Below are 14,674 nucleotides of genomic sequence, written 5' to 3'. Positions count from 1 at the left end.
TCCTCGACCTTGCTCCTAAACATTGTATTACTTGAGTCTGTTTAATTACATTCCGGAGACCTTCTCATAACTTATTGATGTGGAAGAATCGAAAGACCTTCCTCATTCTGAGACCTTCCTTCATAACATCATAATTATTTGATGTGTTAAAAATGTTTTTATTGGGAGAGAACGGAAAAGAGGAAGAGTAAGAAGAGAGAGCGAGATATTGTGAGAGAGCTGAAAGAGCGAGATCGGAGAGAGTGATCATTTAGTTGATGGAGAGAGCGAGATCTGTATTGAGCGAGATTTTGAGAAAGAGCAAGAGTTTCCAGTTTTTTCTTTTTAACTTAGGAGTTTCCCAGCTTTGATATGTATTCTCTTTCTAAACCCATTTCAGTGGCTGCATATCTGCACGAAGCTCTTAACTTGGGTTTCCGCTTTTTTCTTTTGGTTTGATTTTTTTTTTTTTTTGGAACCTTTTGAAGGTAGTTTTCATCTCAAGTAAATTTTATGTGGAGACGATGAAAGATTTCCTCATCAACACTCATAATTATTTATATGTTATACATAATTTTGCTATTGAGAGAATGAAAGAGGGGAAGCGAGATAAGAGAGGGAGATTTGAGATAGAGCGAATTTTGAGAGAGCAAGATCCTGGAGAACGAGAGCAGAGAGTTAGCGAGGAGTGACGATATCCGTACAAATTTTCCTTTTTTTTCTTTATTTAATTCCCCAACTTCCACTTCTTCTTTTTTCTTTCTTTTTTTTTTTAAGTTTTTCATTTTTAGAAAATATTTTATTATTTATAAGTAAAAAAAATAAAAAAAAAAAAATAAATAAAAAAAATCCATTCAAAATGCTTGTTACCAATTGTTACCAAAAAGGGGGGGAAAAATTTTCCCCTTTTGGGTAAATCTTTTAAAAGCTATTGACTCACTTGACTGTTGATTTAAAATTTCTGTTCCTTTATATCATTGGTCTTGATTTATAACTTGCATGTTGAAGGCGGTTATTGAGTGTTGATTTAATTTTATTATGTCCCCAAATTTATTATATATTAAGATATTCACTAGTACCGTAATTCTGATTTAATCATTATCATACAGTTCTTTTTCTCATATTCTAATCATTTTTTTTCGATTATTGTATGTCGTTTGATTTCAAAAGCTTGAATGATCCAATCTTAGGATTTATTATCCACTGTTAGTGGACAATTTAAAGCTTCCTCGTTTCTGCTATCCAAAAATAAATTATCTTATTCATAATATTACAATATAAATTAAAAGCATCAAAACTATATCTATTCACCAATCAATCTAGATCTTCATTAATAATATATAGAAACATATATCAGTTCACATCTTAATAAGATTAATACTTATGAATATCAAATAATATGACACATAATAAAATTTATTTATATCAAGTAGGAAATCAAGTCTCTGTACATTAAGCTCAGAAGAGAACGAAATGTACCAAACTTTCTCGTTAGTTGCATCTGTCAGAGGAATCACAACCCCTCACACTGAACCTTACTCGAATTTTGTAGGTTTTTGTCTCATATTCAGGGAATGCTACTTTTTGATTATTGCTCACTAGGTATACACTCAGCTGACCTATGGTTGATTAATCGATTAATTTTATAATATTTCGAGTGACTGCGCACATTCCTACTCTCAGAAACGCTCGTTGAATCCATCAGCCACAGGTATGTTCTCTCATCGACGATATCTAAGAGATGAAGATGATTCCAGTAGACATGTGACACTAAAGTTAGATTTAGAATCCGCTTCACTAAAACCTCGATATACCAATAGAGTGACTTATGCGTTACTAAAACATTTTCCTATCAAAAATTTATGACATTTCAGAGTGAGTCTTTTAAAACAATTTAGGTTCCAACTCGAGTTTAGAAGGTCCTTGTTGGCCCCGTTTTTTCTTGTATCATTTTCCATTCTACTCTAATCTGTGGCAGTTGAGAACAAGTACATTGTACAAAATCTTTCACTCCTCTTTCTTACTAAGCAATTTTGAAAAAAAAGCCTTTGTCCAAAATTTATAAAGCACTTGGCTCAAAGTCATTCCAAAAATACTGTTGAATTCCATCTTCGTACTTACTCCACATCCATCTTACACACAGCAAAAGGAATCAATAGGGCTCTTCTAAGATTCCTTATATGCGAATGTGCCAACACGAGTGTGCGTAAAAGACAATATATGGTCAATCACTATAGGTAAAGAAATATTAAAATGAATTCTCCTATTAACTATTAACTTCTTATCGTTATGTACACATTAATTGCACAACACTAGTTATCTGAAATACATGGCAAAATCTCTCTTTGTCAATTCGGCTTCTATTTCTGGACCAATCAAAGTTCATAATTCTCATGCAGGCACAACAACTACGATCTAATAGCAGAAATAATTTATCAACTACTCTGCTCAAAAATATTAAATGAGACTTCAATACATACATTAGTTTATATACCATATCATAATATGAGGATATAAATTTCTGAAATAATTTATAATGAAGAATGAAATATAATAATTCTCAAACCGAGAGAAAGATCCTTTGGAGACTACCACTTAGATCGAGAAGTGAACCTCAATCCGAATATGACAAGCACTTACTACATTATATTAGATCATTTTTACAAATTGTCTCTTCCTCATTGATGTAAGGCACTTTGAATAAATTCAATATTCTTTTTATTCATAATGATCACTAAATCAGGAATCAACAGAGATTATAGTTGCATGTAGAGTCGAAACAATGATACATGGATCTTATAGTAGTAGCACACTCCCAAGTATCTGTTTGAGGCTACTCCTGTGAATATAGATACATTGTCACTCGTGAATAAGAGGTAGTTATGACTGCACTCAATACCACAATTAGTGTGTGTGTCAACAATACCATATTTTCAAGGATCCATCTCCACAGATCCTATGTCCTATAAGCGAACTTGATATGACATTTTTGGCAGGAGTAGAGTCCAATATCCACATTACTTTAAGGACTTATATTCATTCTGGAAACCATTCATCTACAAAGATCTTCTCTCGTTCTGATTAAAACTACCTTTGTTCATCTGTACAAATATCTTCGGAGATTTGTGATATACAAGTATACTCGAATTAGGGATGCACCTTAATATACGTAAAAAGCCATCGAGTGTCATTTCTCTCTATCAAATCTCTTTGTTGACTACAGTAATTAGGCGAAAAAGTGTATTACAAATATGACTTCCCAAATTGTATTGTCAAATACAAGTTTAATCGCGTATTGAAACTCTGATCAGTTTTTCCACTTTATTCGCACCCACTATTAGTGTAATTAAGTTTTTCCTAGTTTAAGGTCTTCCATCTTTGAGTGAACAATGAAAATCTATTTTTTTTATGCCACTGTGTTGTCTCTAAGCATATAATTATTTGTAAGTGTCTCTATTCAAATAACCTGAAAACCACAAAAATACTTGTATTTGAAGGTACTAGTTACCATTATATAGAAAGAATTAATTAAGTCGCTACATATTTGCTAAGTCTTATAAGCACATAGTATGGTATAACAATATTTGGTGGCAAATTTTAGTTTAATTGAGCTTCGGTGTGTTACATTTGTTTTCACGCGTCTTGCTTAAATCAAAGAGTATCACAAGATAGGCGATGTTTTTTATTACTTCGGTTACCTCAATCGTAACACTGTGTGGCTATGGCTCTTGTCCTAACGTACTACGAGTTTCAAAGAACATGCCATCGAGAATATTTATAGGTGGTTGATTCATTATTGATCAACTCACTGTTTTCCATCTCACAATATTAACAAATAAAGAAAAATAAAAAAAAAAAATTGTGATGAATATGAAACACAAACAGTGAGTTGAAGAGACAGTAACTTAAAAAATAATTGGGAAAATCAAACCCAATACTACTTCAGGAAGAAGATTAGATGTCGTTGGGACTTAAATAGATACCACATCAAGAAGTTACAAGCCTAGTTGGAAAAGCAGTCAACCTTATGACGCAAAACAATTGGGAGACAGACGTGGGCTTACCGATGGAAGACGGAAGACGGAGACAGTGGAAGAAAGACGTTTGACGGGAGCGGAGCTGCGAGAAGAAGAAAACTGAGTGGCGCAGTGGAGAGGAGATGAGAAGACTGTTTTTCATTCTTCTCGCACGAATCCCCAATGCAACGTGTCTTTGATTGGAGAGGGGAGACGACCTATTTGATGGTCTGATTAAAGCCTTAAAAAAATGGGCTGGGGCGCTGGGCCTTGTGGGTTATTAAAAATTGGTTGGTTCGGTCGACCGAATTTCGACCTTATGAATTCACGAACGGAATCGACACTACTCGGATGTTTATTAAAAAAGAAGAAAAATTCCAAACCAAACAATTTTTTTAGGAACCAACCCAAATCAGGTGGGTTGGGGGGTTGTTCGGTTTTTTTCAAGGTCTTCAATTTTTTTGGACCACCCCTAGGTGGTGGACGGAAAAATGGAAATTTCTTTAGGATTCACTAGAGGTTTTTTTGTTTCTTTTTGGATTCACTTAGAGTGGTGATCTCCTTCGGAGATTCACCAAAGGTTAGTTTTGAGTTCGGATTCAACTAGAGGTACATGTTATCTTCGAGATTTTCACCCAAAGGTTTATATTTTCTTCGGGATCACTAGAGGTACATGTTCTTTCTGTGGATTTCACCAGAGGTGCGCTGGATCTCCTTGTGACTTCACCAGAGGTTTGTATCTCCTTTCGGGATTTCACTAGAGGATTTGTGGGTGCACCTAATCTACTTAATATAGTGGGTTCACATTAACCACTTTAGTTTAGCCATCCTATGTATGATATAGGTTTAATGCACGTCCCACCAGAGTAGTGGCATATAAGAGGGATCATAGCGTTTAGAGTTCCATTGTTGAACTTTTATTTATAAAATTTATAAAATTTATTTGAACTTATAATTTCAAGGGGATTGCGATCAAAATTTTTTTCAGTATTAGATTTTACAAAAGTTATTTAGTTTAATTAAAATTGTTTGATTTAATTAAGAATTTATGAGGAGAGCCATTTGAGATTTTATGCATGTATGTCATTAACGCCTAGTATATAAGTGCCTATAAAGTTAAGTTGTTGCACAAACGTACAAAGAAAATTTAAAATAAAAGCGGTAAATGTAAAAGTGGGATAGGGAAGTTATCTATTTCAGAGACGAGATAGATCCTATAGTAATTTCAATATAAAAATCCATTAATTGTAGCATACCAACTCGATTCATATGGGCATTACAAAATACACTCGCTTTGAGCAGATTGGTCGGACAACAAGCTAGGACCGAAACAAGAAAGCGTCTTAAGTTAAAACTACATGCATTAAATTCCTTAATTGGGTTCCGATAGCAATCAATTAAGACTATGCACAGTACTTCATTAAGCTTTAGGAATTCCAATTTGTTGTCGATTCGATTAATAGGACAAACCCTACACTCAATCAAGCATGCATTCCCTAAGATCCAAAATACTTAGACTAAAAATTCTAGCATACTGATATATCTTGAAAAGAACTATTATTTTACATTGTTTAACTCCCTCACATTTTGATATTATTAAGTTTCTTATATGTCAATTTATATAGGTAAATAGTCTCGGGAGCACTTTCGACCAATTAGAAGAAGTTTGGAGCTAAAAGGGAGCAAAAATCCGAGCCAAGAATCACATTAATTAGAAGAAGTTGAAGATATTTTACCATTTTTCATCTCACTGAAGCAGCATTGCAATGCCTAGAAAATAACATAAGGCCAAACGTTGCCTCAACGTTATAAAGTCAGAAAGCAACAATATTCTGTAAAATAGGTAGTGTTACAGATGTTACGAATATTGACAAGAAAATAAAAATTCAGCGCGCGCTTTGTGCAAATGGGGCGATGGGCCAGCGTCACCATCAAAGGGTGAAGGCTGATGACGTGATCCACTTAAAACCAAATTTTCCATAAATTGGCAAGAGCCCACCCCCCTTTTTTAAGATTTTTGAGATCAATTTTCACATTTTGAGAAGAGATAGAATTCTTAATTTCTTCAATTTGAGAGAGAATTCTGTAACTTCTTCATTTTTGTATCATTTTTCTTATTACAAAGATTCAATGGATTTTTCGAAGATTTGCTACTTCCATGAATAGGTAAGTTTTCTTTCTTTTGAATTATGTTAGATTAATCAATTCTTGAGGACTTTTCTTTTAATTTTCCTCTTGTAATTTGTTGTTCATGAATATTCTTGTTGTTAATCTCAATAACAATGTTTTAAAGATGAATTTACAACTCAATTTTAAATTTATTTTTGTATGCAAAATTACATGGCTCTATAGCATAAATTGTAATTTAGGTTTGCAAAGAAACTTAAGTGATTTTAATTGTAAAGTTTGGACTTGAACTTTTTCCTATTTTCTTTGAAAAAGATTACTAGGTTTTAGGAATACTATGTCGTATTAATCATGCTTGATTTTAGTCTTTTTTAATTTACTAAGAAGGTACATAGTTTAAAAAATAACCCAAGAAATACTATGCAATTTAGGAATTAAATGTGGAATGTCTTTAGGAGAGCATTTATGAACTAAATTAGGGTTAATTTGACCCAATCTTAGGATTAATTGGCCTAATTTAGGGCATTTTAGGGGTCTTAGCCTTATAAGACTATGGAACAATTGAATTGCCTAAAATCAATTAAGTCTATGATGATAGATTAATCTGCATAAAAGTCCCCAAAGATCCTTTTTCCATTATTTTCTTACATAATCTTTTATACTCTCCTCATTAGTCTCTATTATCAAAAATCATTTTAATTTCTTGTTTTTACTTTTACTTAGTTTCTTAAGATCAACAAACTAACCCACAAGTGGATTTCAAAAGTCAATCTTGCAATTATAGATGTTCCCCGAGGATCGATCTCGTGCTTCCCATTGTTACTATGTGGTAGTTTATTAGTAGTTGTGTGTGTTTTACAAATGTCTATTTGTTTTGGGTTAAGTTTGAATTTAACGACATTCATTTTTGGCGTCGAACAAATTGGCGTTTGTCTCATTGCCGGAAGAACCCCGTTAACACAATTGGTTCTTTATAATTATTTATTCTTTGTTATCTTTAATTTTCTACCTTTTGTTGAAAATTTGTTGTCTTGCAAACTTAAAACCTTTCATAGTGATGGTGGAGGAGAATTCGTTAATAAAAATCTTAGCCAATTCTTCGCTTCTCCTGGTGTCTTACATCAAAAGTCTTGCCTCTGCATCCCTGAGAAAAATGGTATTGTTGAATGCAAATATCGACTTATTATCCAAATGGCATTATCCCTTTTGTCCGAGTCCTCTGTCCCTTTAAAATTCTGGTATTTTGCTTTTGCCACTGCTGTTTTTCTTATTAATCGACTACCTTCCCCAGTTCTTCAAAACAAATCTCCTTATGAAGTTCTTTTCTCTTCTCCACCTGATTATTACTTTCTTCGTGTTTTCGGATGTGCATGTTATCCTTTTTTTTATCCCTATTCCTCTGTTTTTGGTTCTCAATCTTTGCTGAAATAAGCTCAAACTGATTTTCGTAGTGACCGATGATCAGCTTTCAGTGTGAGTATTCTCGATTCTTTCCATTTCCAGAACTTTTTCTTTATTTTCTTATGTTCATGGAACCTTGATGCTGACCGTGTCTGTCGGTGCTGCTCCAGCTTGCATTTCTTGTTTGGCAATAACTTCGAGCGGGCTACTCGAATTGTTGATCAAAGAGGGGTGAAGAAAATTTCAGGCGACCCAAGCACACGGTCTATTTTTCAGGTCCATTTCTGTTTTTCTTGAAAATTCATATCGATTTTATGTTTGGCAAAATGAAGATGCTGTTTGGGTTTGCTGAGAGTGCCCTAAAATAGAATGTGTTCCTGTTCTGTTTAAAGCTCATGATATGGAATGGCCTGGAGAATTAAGCCATGTTTTTCTCCATCCCTCTAGATATAGAGTAAGATTTAACTCGTACTGTTGGTAGAATGAGGGTTTGCTCATTGGTTGTACTTCCAGGGATGAAAAATAGTAGAAACCTTACAAAAGAGATGTTGAACTAAACTCTGACGAATACTAGTAAGTTGTAAGGCTGCGATTTAGTCCACAGAATTTATCAATCAAATGGCATGCAATCCCAACACCCCCTCCCCCCCTCCCCCTCCTTAAGCATCTTCCATTTTCAATCCCCTGATTTTCCTTTATATACCGCATTCTTTTGGTTCAGTTTGTTGCTCATATGTTGATGGGACTCTAAATAAGTACATCCCTGATGCCTATAGAGTTGCTTCATGTTTTTTATTAGTATGTTTGTTCAAGAATTGAAATGGAGTTTTGATTGCTGTCAAAGGATATGGCTGAACGACAACCACTCGACCAACAACATCCACTTGATCCACAATTGCAATCATCACAGTCTCCAAGAGAAGATATGATTGCATATGTGATGGCCTTGGAAGCTGCTCTGCTTCCATGCTTGCCTGCAAGAGAACTACAAGCAATAGACCGTTCTCCTCACCCTTCTCATCAAGGTCAGTAACTGATCCCTCCCCTTTGATTCTTAAGTGTAATTAAATTCTGTATGCACATTGTAAAACTAGTGTTTGGGTGGTTACCTTCATACATTATCGTATCTTCTTCCATACCATATTTCTCCCTATGACATGATCTCTTGAATCAATTTTGCATTAATGTTGATCTGAAGTTTCGGTCACTATGGGTCTTCATAATGCGAGCTCTTTGTTTTTGTTGTACTATTCGTGATGGTTTCAAAGTTTCTTACTATTGGCCTGAAAAATAAGGTGTTGGATAATGGTTATTGGACCATGTTATAATTAATTAGGATGAAGAGAAACTAGTAGATATTATTTTGTTTTGTTTTTTAGAAGAGAAACTTGTAGTTGTAGAGCAGCAAACAATTAATTGATGCGAAGAGTGACAGTTCATTGACCATTGTTAACTTCAAAGATGGGGTAGGTTGGGCTTAAGCTGTTAAACCAGTGTTTGAGTTGTAGATTTGTCAAGCTTGAGGTTTGTAAGAAAAACCCATCGGTTTTGACATTATCCTAAGCAGACCCCACTCGAGATCTACTTGGGGGGGTCTTTAAACCTGCACCCAGAACAAGCTTCTTAAATCCTCCACATAAACATTTGGCTTAATATTTGTAGGTTTAAGACGCCGAGCATATGCCTCAAATGGCCCTCAAGTCTATTCTTGAGTTTCTTTCTTATTGAAGGAGAGCCAAAGTAGGTCTATACTAGCATTTGTCCCCAGAACTTTATCTATGTTTAAACTAGCAGTGTACAGAACAATTCTAAAATACTCAACTACTGTTGTCCCCTGCTTTGTATTAGAAACGATAATGTAATTACACAATTGGTTGCAAATGTTTGAGTGCTACCTTGCAGCACTGAGCACAGTTCCCAGACCCAATGCAAAAACAAATTCCCCGGTGATTGGATGTTTTATGTTGTCTTAAGGAAATTTGGGTCTTTAAAGTCCTATCTACTTCTGTAAAACTGAAAAACTGATGTACAACTACAATCTTGGTCTTAGTGTTATGTAAGCAGGCAGATGAATACCTGATGTCTTCTTCAGCTTCTTCATCGTTATCGTAGCATCATATGGTTTTTTTTCTCTGTATTGTATTCTTTCATTTTTTTCCCCCTCAGATGGAAGATTGGTTTCTAACTAAGAAAAAGAGGCTTGCACCTGTTCATCAATGGATTCAGCAAGTGATCTATTTGGTGGGCAGTCAAACAACGGTTAATTTGCTCTTTTCACAATTTTCTTCATTTTCTCTCGAGCACGACATTCTGTGGAGTGTTTAGTAACTTGCTTGAGGGTAATTCTTCATGTAATAATCTGTGTTTTGGTTTCCTAAACTATTTCATTTTCTCATTAAACGCTGCCCCTGGTCTTAAAAATTTATGTATTCCAGATTTAATATTAGTATTACACTAAGCTGGAAGAGATTAGCTTGATGTTTCCTCCAGTTTCTTCATAATTAAAGTAGTATCTTATGGATTTTCTGTTTCCTTTGCAAGCTCTCTGCTTGCTCTGCACAGACAACAGGCTATAAGGGAGCTCTCTTAGTATTGTTTCATTCAATTAGTTCATCTGTGCTCCCTCAAGCATGACAATCTTTAGATCAACTTTAGTGACAATGAATCTTCATGAAAATGGTTTCATCATGTTCCATTTCATATTAGTGGATGAGGTCTGCTGCTGTATCTTGATTTAATGACTGACTGATCTCTTTACTCATTGATTTTGTTGCATTAAAATTATGTGGATGTGTGGTTTCCATTAATTTGTTGTATTGAAAATTTGAAATATGTGGAGTGGAAGTGTCATTTAGATCTGGAAGTAGCCATGAGTGTCTGCAATCTGCAACTCACTCGTGGCACAAAGTTGGACCGAAGGAAGCTGTGCATTGAACTGATATGTCTGTGGTTAGGTGTTTGTAAACAGTGAAGACGATGACACTTCTTTTTGTTATATTGCTTCAGTTGACGTGGAGAGACATGCTAGGGATTTCATGGAGGCAGCTAAAAAGCTTCAATTGTATTTCATTGGTTTACAACGCGAGGATCAACCAAACAAAGTGGAAACACTAAGAAAGGTAAGCACATTTTTGCAGTTCAAAGAGGGTCTCTTTTATGATAAATGTAGCTATTCTTTTATGAATATTTGTCTTACTTCTTCCCATCAGGAGATATCTGCCATTGAAGAGGAATTAAAGTTAAAGAATGAGATAATCAAGAAGCAGGAGAGGCTCATTGAAGGGTGGAAGAAGGATTTGAAAGATCAGTTAGACAAACATAACAATGAGTTAGAGAAGGTTTAATAGAATAGGCTTGCGATCTCATGTTCTATTCTTTAGTTATTTGTAGATCTTGTTAATTACATACTTTCACAATTAATTTATGGTGGGGCCATTGTTTGCTTATATTTTTAATGATCATTCTCTCCTTTGTCTGTTGGATCTCTTACGATTGGATCCCAATGATATTTGAACCGGTTCCTTTCTAGTGAAATTTAGAACCCCTTTCAAACTTTTTCTTTTTTACTATTTCATTTTCTTCCTCTCAACTCTCATTTTGTTTCCCTCTCTAAACACTCCTCTCGGTGGCGGTGGCGTTTCTTTGATGATGGTGACAACGAACAAAGTAACATTTTTTGATGATGGTGACAACGAACAAAGTTGTTTCTTCTTTCTCCAGCGATGTGCAATAATCGAAACGGTATGCAACATTTTTTAGACACCAAACAAACTTAGTGCAAAGGGTTGTTTTTTTAGAAAATTGTAATGCGTTCTTATGTTTGAATATTGCATTCTTTTCTTTTAATTTCTTCACTTTTCATCTTTAGGTAACACTTGAACTCATAATAAAATTTCAAAAACAACAATAAGCTCATAAAAACTAATATTCATAGTTTAGCATTGTAAAGAAAGCAGGCTGTGGTGTGGTGGCCATTGCAACTGCAGAATAGAAAAATGCTATCATAAATGGAAATGAAGATATCATTCAGTACAGACATTACTGTCAATGCAGAATGTAACAGAACAGTTGATTTGTAATGTACAACATTTACTTCCTCCAATGGAGGAAAAGATTACACTTCGTTCATAACTTGTTTCCTTTCCTCCTCTTCAGCTTTGATCCAGGCAGCCTACATAGCATGAAAAAACAATAACCATTACATAACTTCCTTCTATATAAGGTAAGATGGTTATCAAATCAAAACATCACATATTTACATGTACCTTGTCTCGTTAAGTTTGGAGAGATGAGGTCTCATGGAATCTCCCAAACTTAAGCCTCCCCAACCTGACTGTAGGTCATCTTTCTCTCTAGCTTCACGACGTGTTCGAAAACTTTTGTTCTGATTTTCTGACTCCTGAGAAGACATCGGCTTTTCTCTCTCGAGTCTTGATTTATGTTTAACCAGAATCTCACCTAAACCCCCACCACCATCTCCTCCTCCATTGATCGCTGAATGCACATCTTTTTCACTTCTCTTTAGGTTGTTCTCTAGTTTGCTTCTCATTTTCTCTTTCTCAAGTCTTGAGACATGCTTCACTAAAATTTCATCCAAGCTTTGGCAATCTGATGTATGGTTGTCCATCTGTTTCTTCTTATTTTGTCTTTGGTTATTGTAGTTACTTTCAGCTAACACAGCGACCATCTTTTCCCTTTCCAGCCTGTGCACCGGCTTCACTAAGATCTTTTCTAAGCTGTCTTCCATGTCCCTTCCCATCCTCGATGAAGACTTTGGCATATTAACATTTTTCCTTTCCCTCTGTTTCCATCGATGGTTCTTCATGCAGCTCCACTTTTCTTCTGTTTTTTGCTTCTTGTACTTCTTTTTCGAGCAGTGAGACGTGTTTCACAAGATACTTATGAAGACTAGGAATTGCTGATACAACTTCTTTATGACTAACAAATCTTTGCCTTGCCTGCAACTTCTTGCTACAGGTCTTGAATTCTTCTAACTCTTTGCATTTAGTCTCATTAACTTCCTTCTCAAGCTCTGAAGGTGCCGTTGTTTGCATAGTTTCCAAGCTGGGAACAACTCTCTCATCCTGAATGCTGTTCAATTTTGGAAGGTTTTGTGATGCAGATTTAGCCAATCCTTTTCTTTGTTCTTTCTGCTATTCTTTGCTTCAAGCACTTCTCTTTCCAATTTAGTTACATGCTTCACCAACAACTTATCTAGGCTGGGAAGTTCCGACTCAACTTGCTTCCTTCCATTGTGAAAATCATGAAGCTTCCCACTTTCTACCTCAGCCAAAGCAGCATTTAAACCACAAGCTGCAACTATGGTGGCAAGAGAGGAAAGTTCATCTTCTTTTAAACGCCTAAGCCTTTCATACATCAAGTCCTCAATCTTGGTCTCTTTCTCAAAAGTTCTGTGTCTCATATGTAAATCCAGCATCTTGCAATCCAAATTGTGAGAGCTGAAATCAGATTTTCGAGGCGTTTGATCAAGTTCTGAGCCATTTTCTGATTCACATTCAGAAGAAATCTCAGATGGGTCTACATTAGTATCACAATCTGGGTTCTGAGAGATTTTTCTTAAGAGTTCTTTAAAGTCATCTTCTCTTAAAGAAGAGCAACTTGCAAGCCTAACCAATGCTGTTTTTACTGCTGCAGCCACTTCCTTATCAACCTCAAATTCTGTCTCAAAAGATGTTGTAATGGTGTGAGTTGTAGATCCACCACCACCAAAAGATGAAGTTTCCATTTTGTATGTCTTCTGTGGACAATTGGGTGTATCATACCTGATCACTCCCATAGCTGCAGCTGCTTTGAAAGCTTCAAGCTGCAGTTTTCTCAGCTCTGTACATTTGCTCTTCAGCTTCTTTACATTGAATTCTAGATAGCATATAATAATTCAAAAGATCAGAAATCAAACAAGTTCAACAATCGTCCTCTTAAAATCATCGATTGACCCAAATGTTTAAGTTGATGGGTGAAAACAAATTTAATATTATTATATTATCTAACATATCCACAATAAAAAGTGTGTACAAAATACCTAGCCGCTCAGAGTACTCACACGGTCAGCATCAAGGTTTAATGAACATAAGAAAATAAAGAAGAAGTTCTGGAAATGGAAAGAATCGAGAATACTCACACTGAAAGCTGATCATCGGTCACTACAAAAATCAGTTTGAGCTTATTTCAGCAAAGATTGAGAACCAAAAACGAAGGAAATCATGAGTTTTTGAAGAGGAAAATGGGAAAATGAGTGTGGGGAAAGAAAGAACCTAATCGAGTCGAATCCACACAGCTTCAGCTACCAGAGTACACGCACTCACTCCCCCGTTGGGGTACGGATGGCCTCTCTTTTTGGAGTTTCGCCGGATAAATGACCCAAACAAAGAGAAAAATGTGATTTTCCCACTTTTTGTAAATTAGGCTTTTTTTCACTCGTGCCAAATTAGGAAAAATTATTAAAAAGAAACTTCATACGCGCGGAATGAGTTTTCTCCTCTTACACCCTTTTTTTAAGATTACAGAATCAGAACGAACAAGAAGGGGTTCCCATTTCCGTCCCTATTGGAGAATTTACTCCATCTCTACCCTTGTCCCCGTCATTTGAAGGAGGGGATAGGGACGGAGATTCCCCGTTTCCCCTTTGTTAGGGACCTTTTTGTTTAATTTTTTTCAAAAAATTTCTTTAGTTTGGGCTTGGACACTGGACTTAGATTGGGCTAAACTAAAAATTAGACTATCGAATATATTTAAAAATCTAATTAGGGTGGAGGTAGGGTTAGGATACCCTCCTCATCCCTGTCCGTCCCCAGTTTGGCCCATCTCAGGTCAAACCGAAGATTCTCCACCCCGATCAGGGCAAGGCCGCACAGGGACCCAACCCCGCAGGGAATTTTGCCAACCCTACTTTTCTCTCATATATCACTATCCTCTCTCATTTTCTCTTAGGATCTCGCTCTTTTACTCTCTCTTTGCAAGTGCAAACTAAATAGAGAGAGGAGAAGAAAAAGACGGAAGAGCGGCTCGTGTAGACTCAACGTGTGGTCTCGTCGAAGTTGGTTGAATTGAGAAAAAAAAAAAGAACAAGAAGAATAAGAAATAAGGGTACTTTTGTAAAATTGTTTGATGATGAGATAAGCAAAACGTCAAAA

The 14,674-nt window shown here is 35.6% G+C and overlaps 2 protein-coding genes across 13 annotated transcripts in view; one reads left to right on the top strand and one right to left on the bottom strand.

Annotated features, from left to right (window-relative positions):
- Positions 1 to 11,057, top strand: part of LOC120091156 (mediator of RNA polymerase II transcription subunit 28) — a 17,903-nt gene extending 6,846 nt beyond the window's left edge. For 2 of the 4 annotated variants that reach the window (XM_039049042.1, XM_039049045.1), the window contains 4 exons: positions 7,694 to 7,799; positions 8,368 to 8,548; positions 10,530 to 10,642; positions 10,733 to 11,057. In XM_039049042.1, the coding sequence (XP_038904970.1) occupies positions 8,371 to 8,548; positions 10,530 to 10,642; positions 10,733 to 10,867 (426 nt within the window). In that variant the 5' untranslated portion in view covers positions 7,694 to 7,799; positions 8,368 to 8,370 and the 3' untranslated portion in view covers positions 10,868 to 11,057. Of the gene's footprint in view, positions 1 to 7,573; positions 7,596 to 7,693; positions 7,800 to 8,367; positions 8,549 to 10,529; positions 10,643 to 10,732 lie in introns of all 4 variants that reach the window. The other 2 variants (XM_039049044.1, XM_039049046.1) reach the window with 2 other exon arrangements.
- Positions 11,058 to 11,504: 447 nt separating this feature from the next.
- Positions 11,505 to 14,102, bottom strand: LOC120091154. 9 transcript variants are annotated; one of them, XM_039049039.1, is made up of 5 exons: positions 13,796 to 14,081; positions 13,663 to 13,684; positions 13,307 to 13,400; positions 11,789 to 13,202; positions 11,505 to 11,694 (listed from the first exon to the last, which is right to left on the bottom strand). In XM_039049039.1, the coding sequence occupies exons 4-5, from the start codon at positions 12,346 to 12,348 to the stop codon at positions 11,649 to 11,651; spliced, it is 606 nt and encodes a 201-aa protein (XP_038904967.1). In that variant the 5' UTR covers positions 12,349 to 13,202; positions 13,307 to 13,400; positions 13,663 to 13,684; positions 13,796 to 14,081; the 3' UTR covers positions 11,505 to 11,648. The 9 variants fall into 9 exon arrangements, with proteins under 9 accessions (XP_038904967.1, XP_038904963.1, XP_038904962.1 ...); XM_039049035.1 differs by having other exon boundaries at positions 11,789 to 13,400; positions 13,564 to 13,684; positions 13,796 to 14,102; XM_039049034.1 differs by having other exon boundaries at positions 11,789 to 13,400; positions 13,796 to 14,102.
- Between the last annotated feature and the right edge of the window lie 572 nt (positions 14,103 to 14,674).

Source organism: Benincasa hispida, chromosome 11 (assembly GCF_009727055.1).
Source record: "Benincasa hispida cultivar B227 chromosome 11, ASM972705v1, whole genome shotgun sequence".
Lineage (NCBI taxonomy): Eukaryota > Viridiplantae > Streptophyta > Magnoliopsida > Cucurbitales > Cucurbitaceae > Benincasa > Benincasa hispida.
This window is presented reverse-complemented; position numbering and strand designations above follow the sequence as displayed.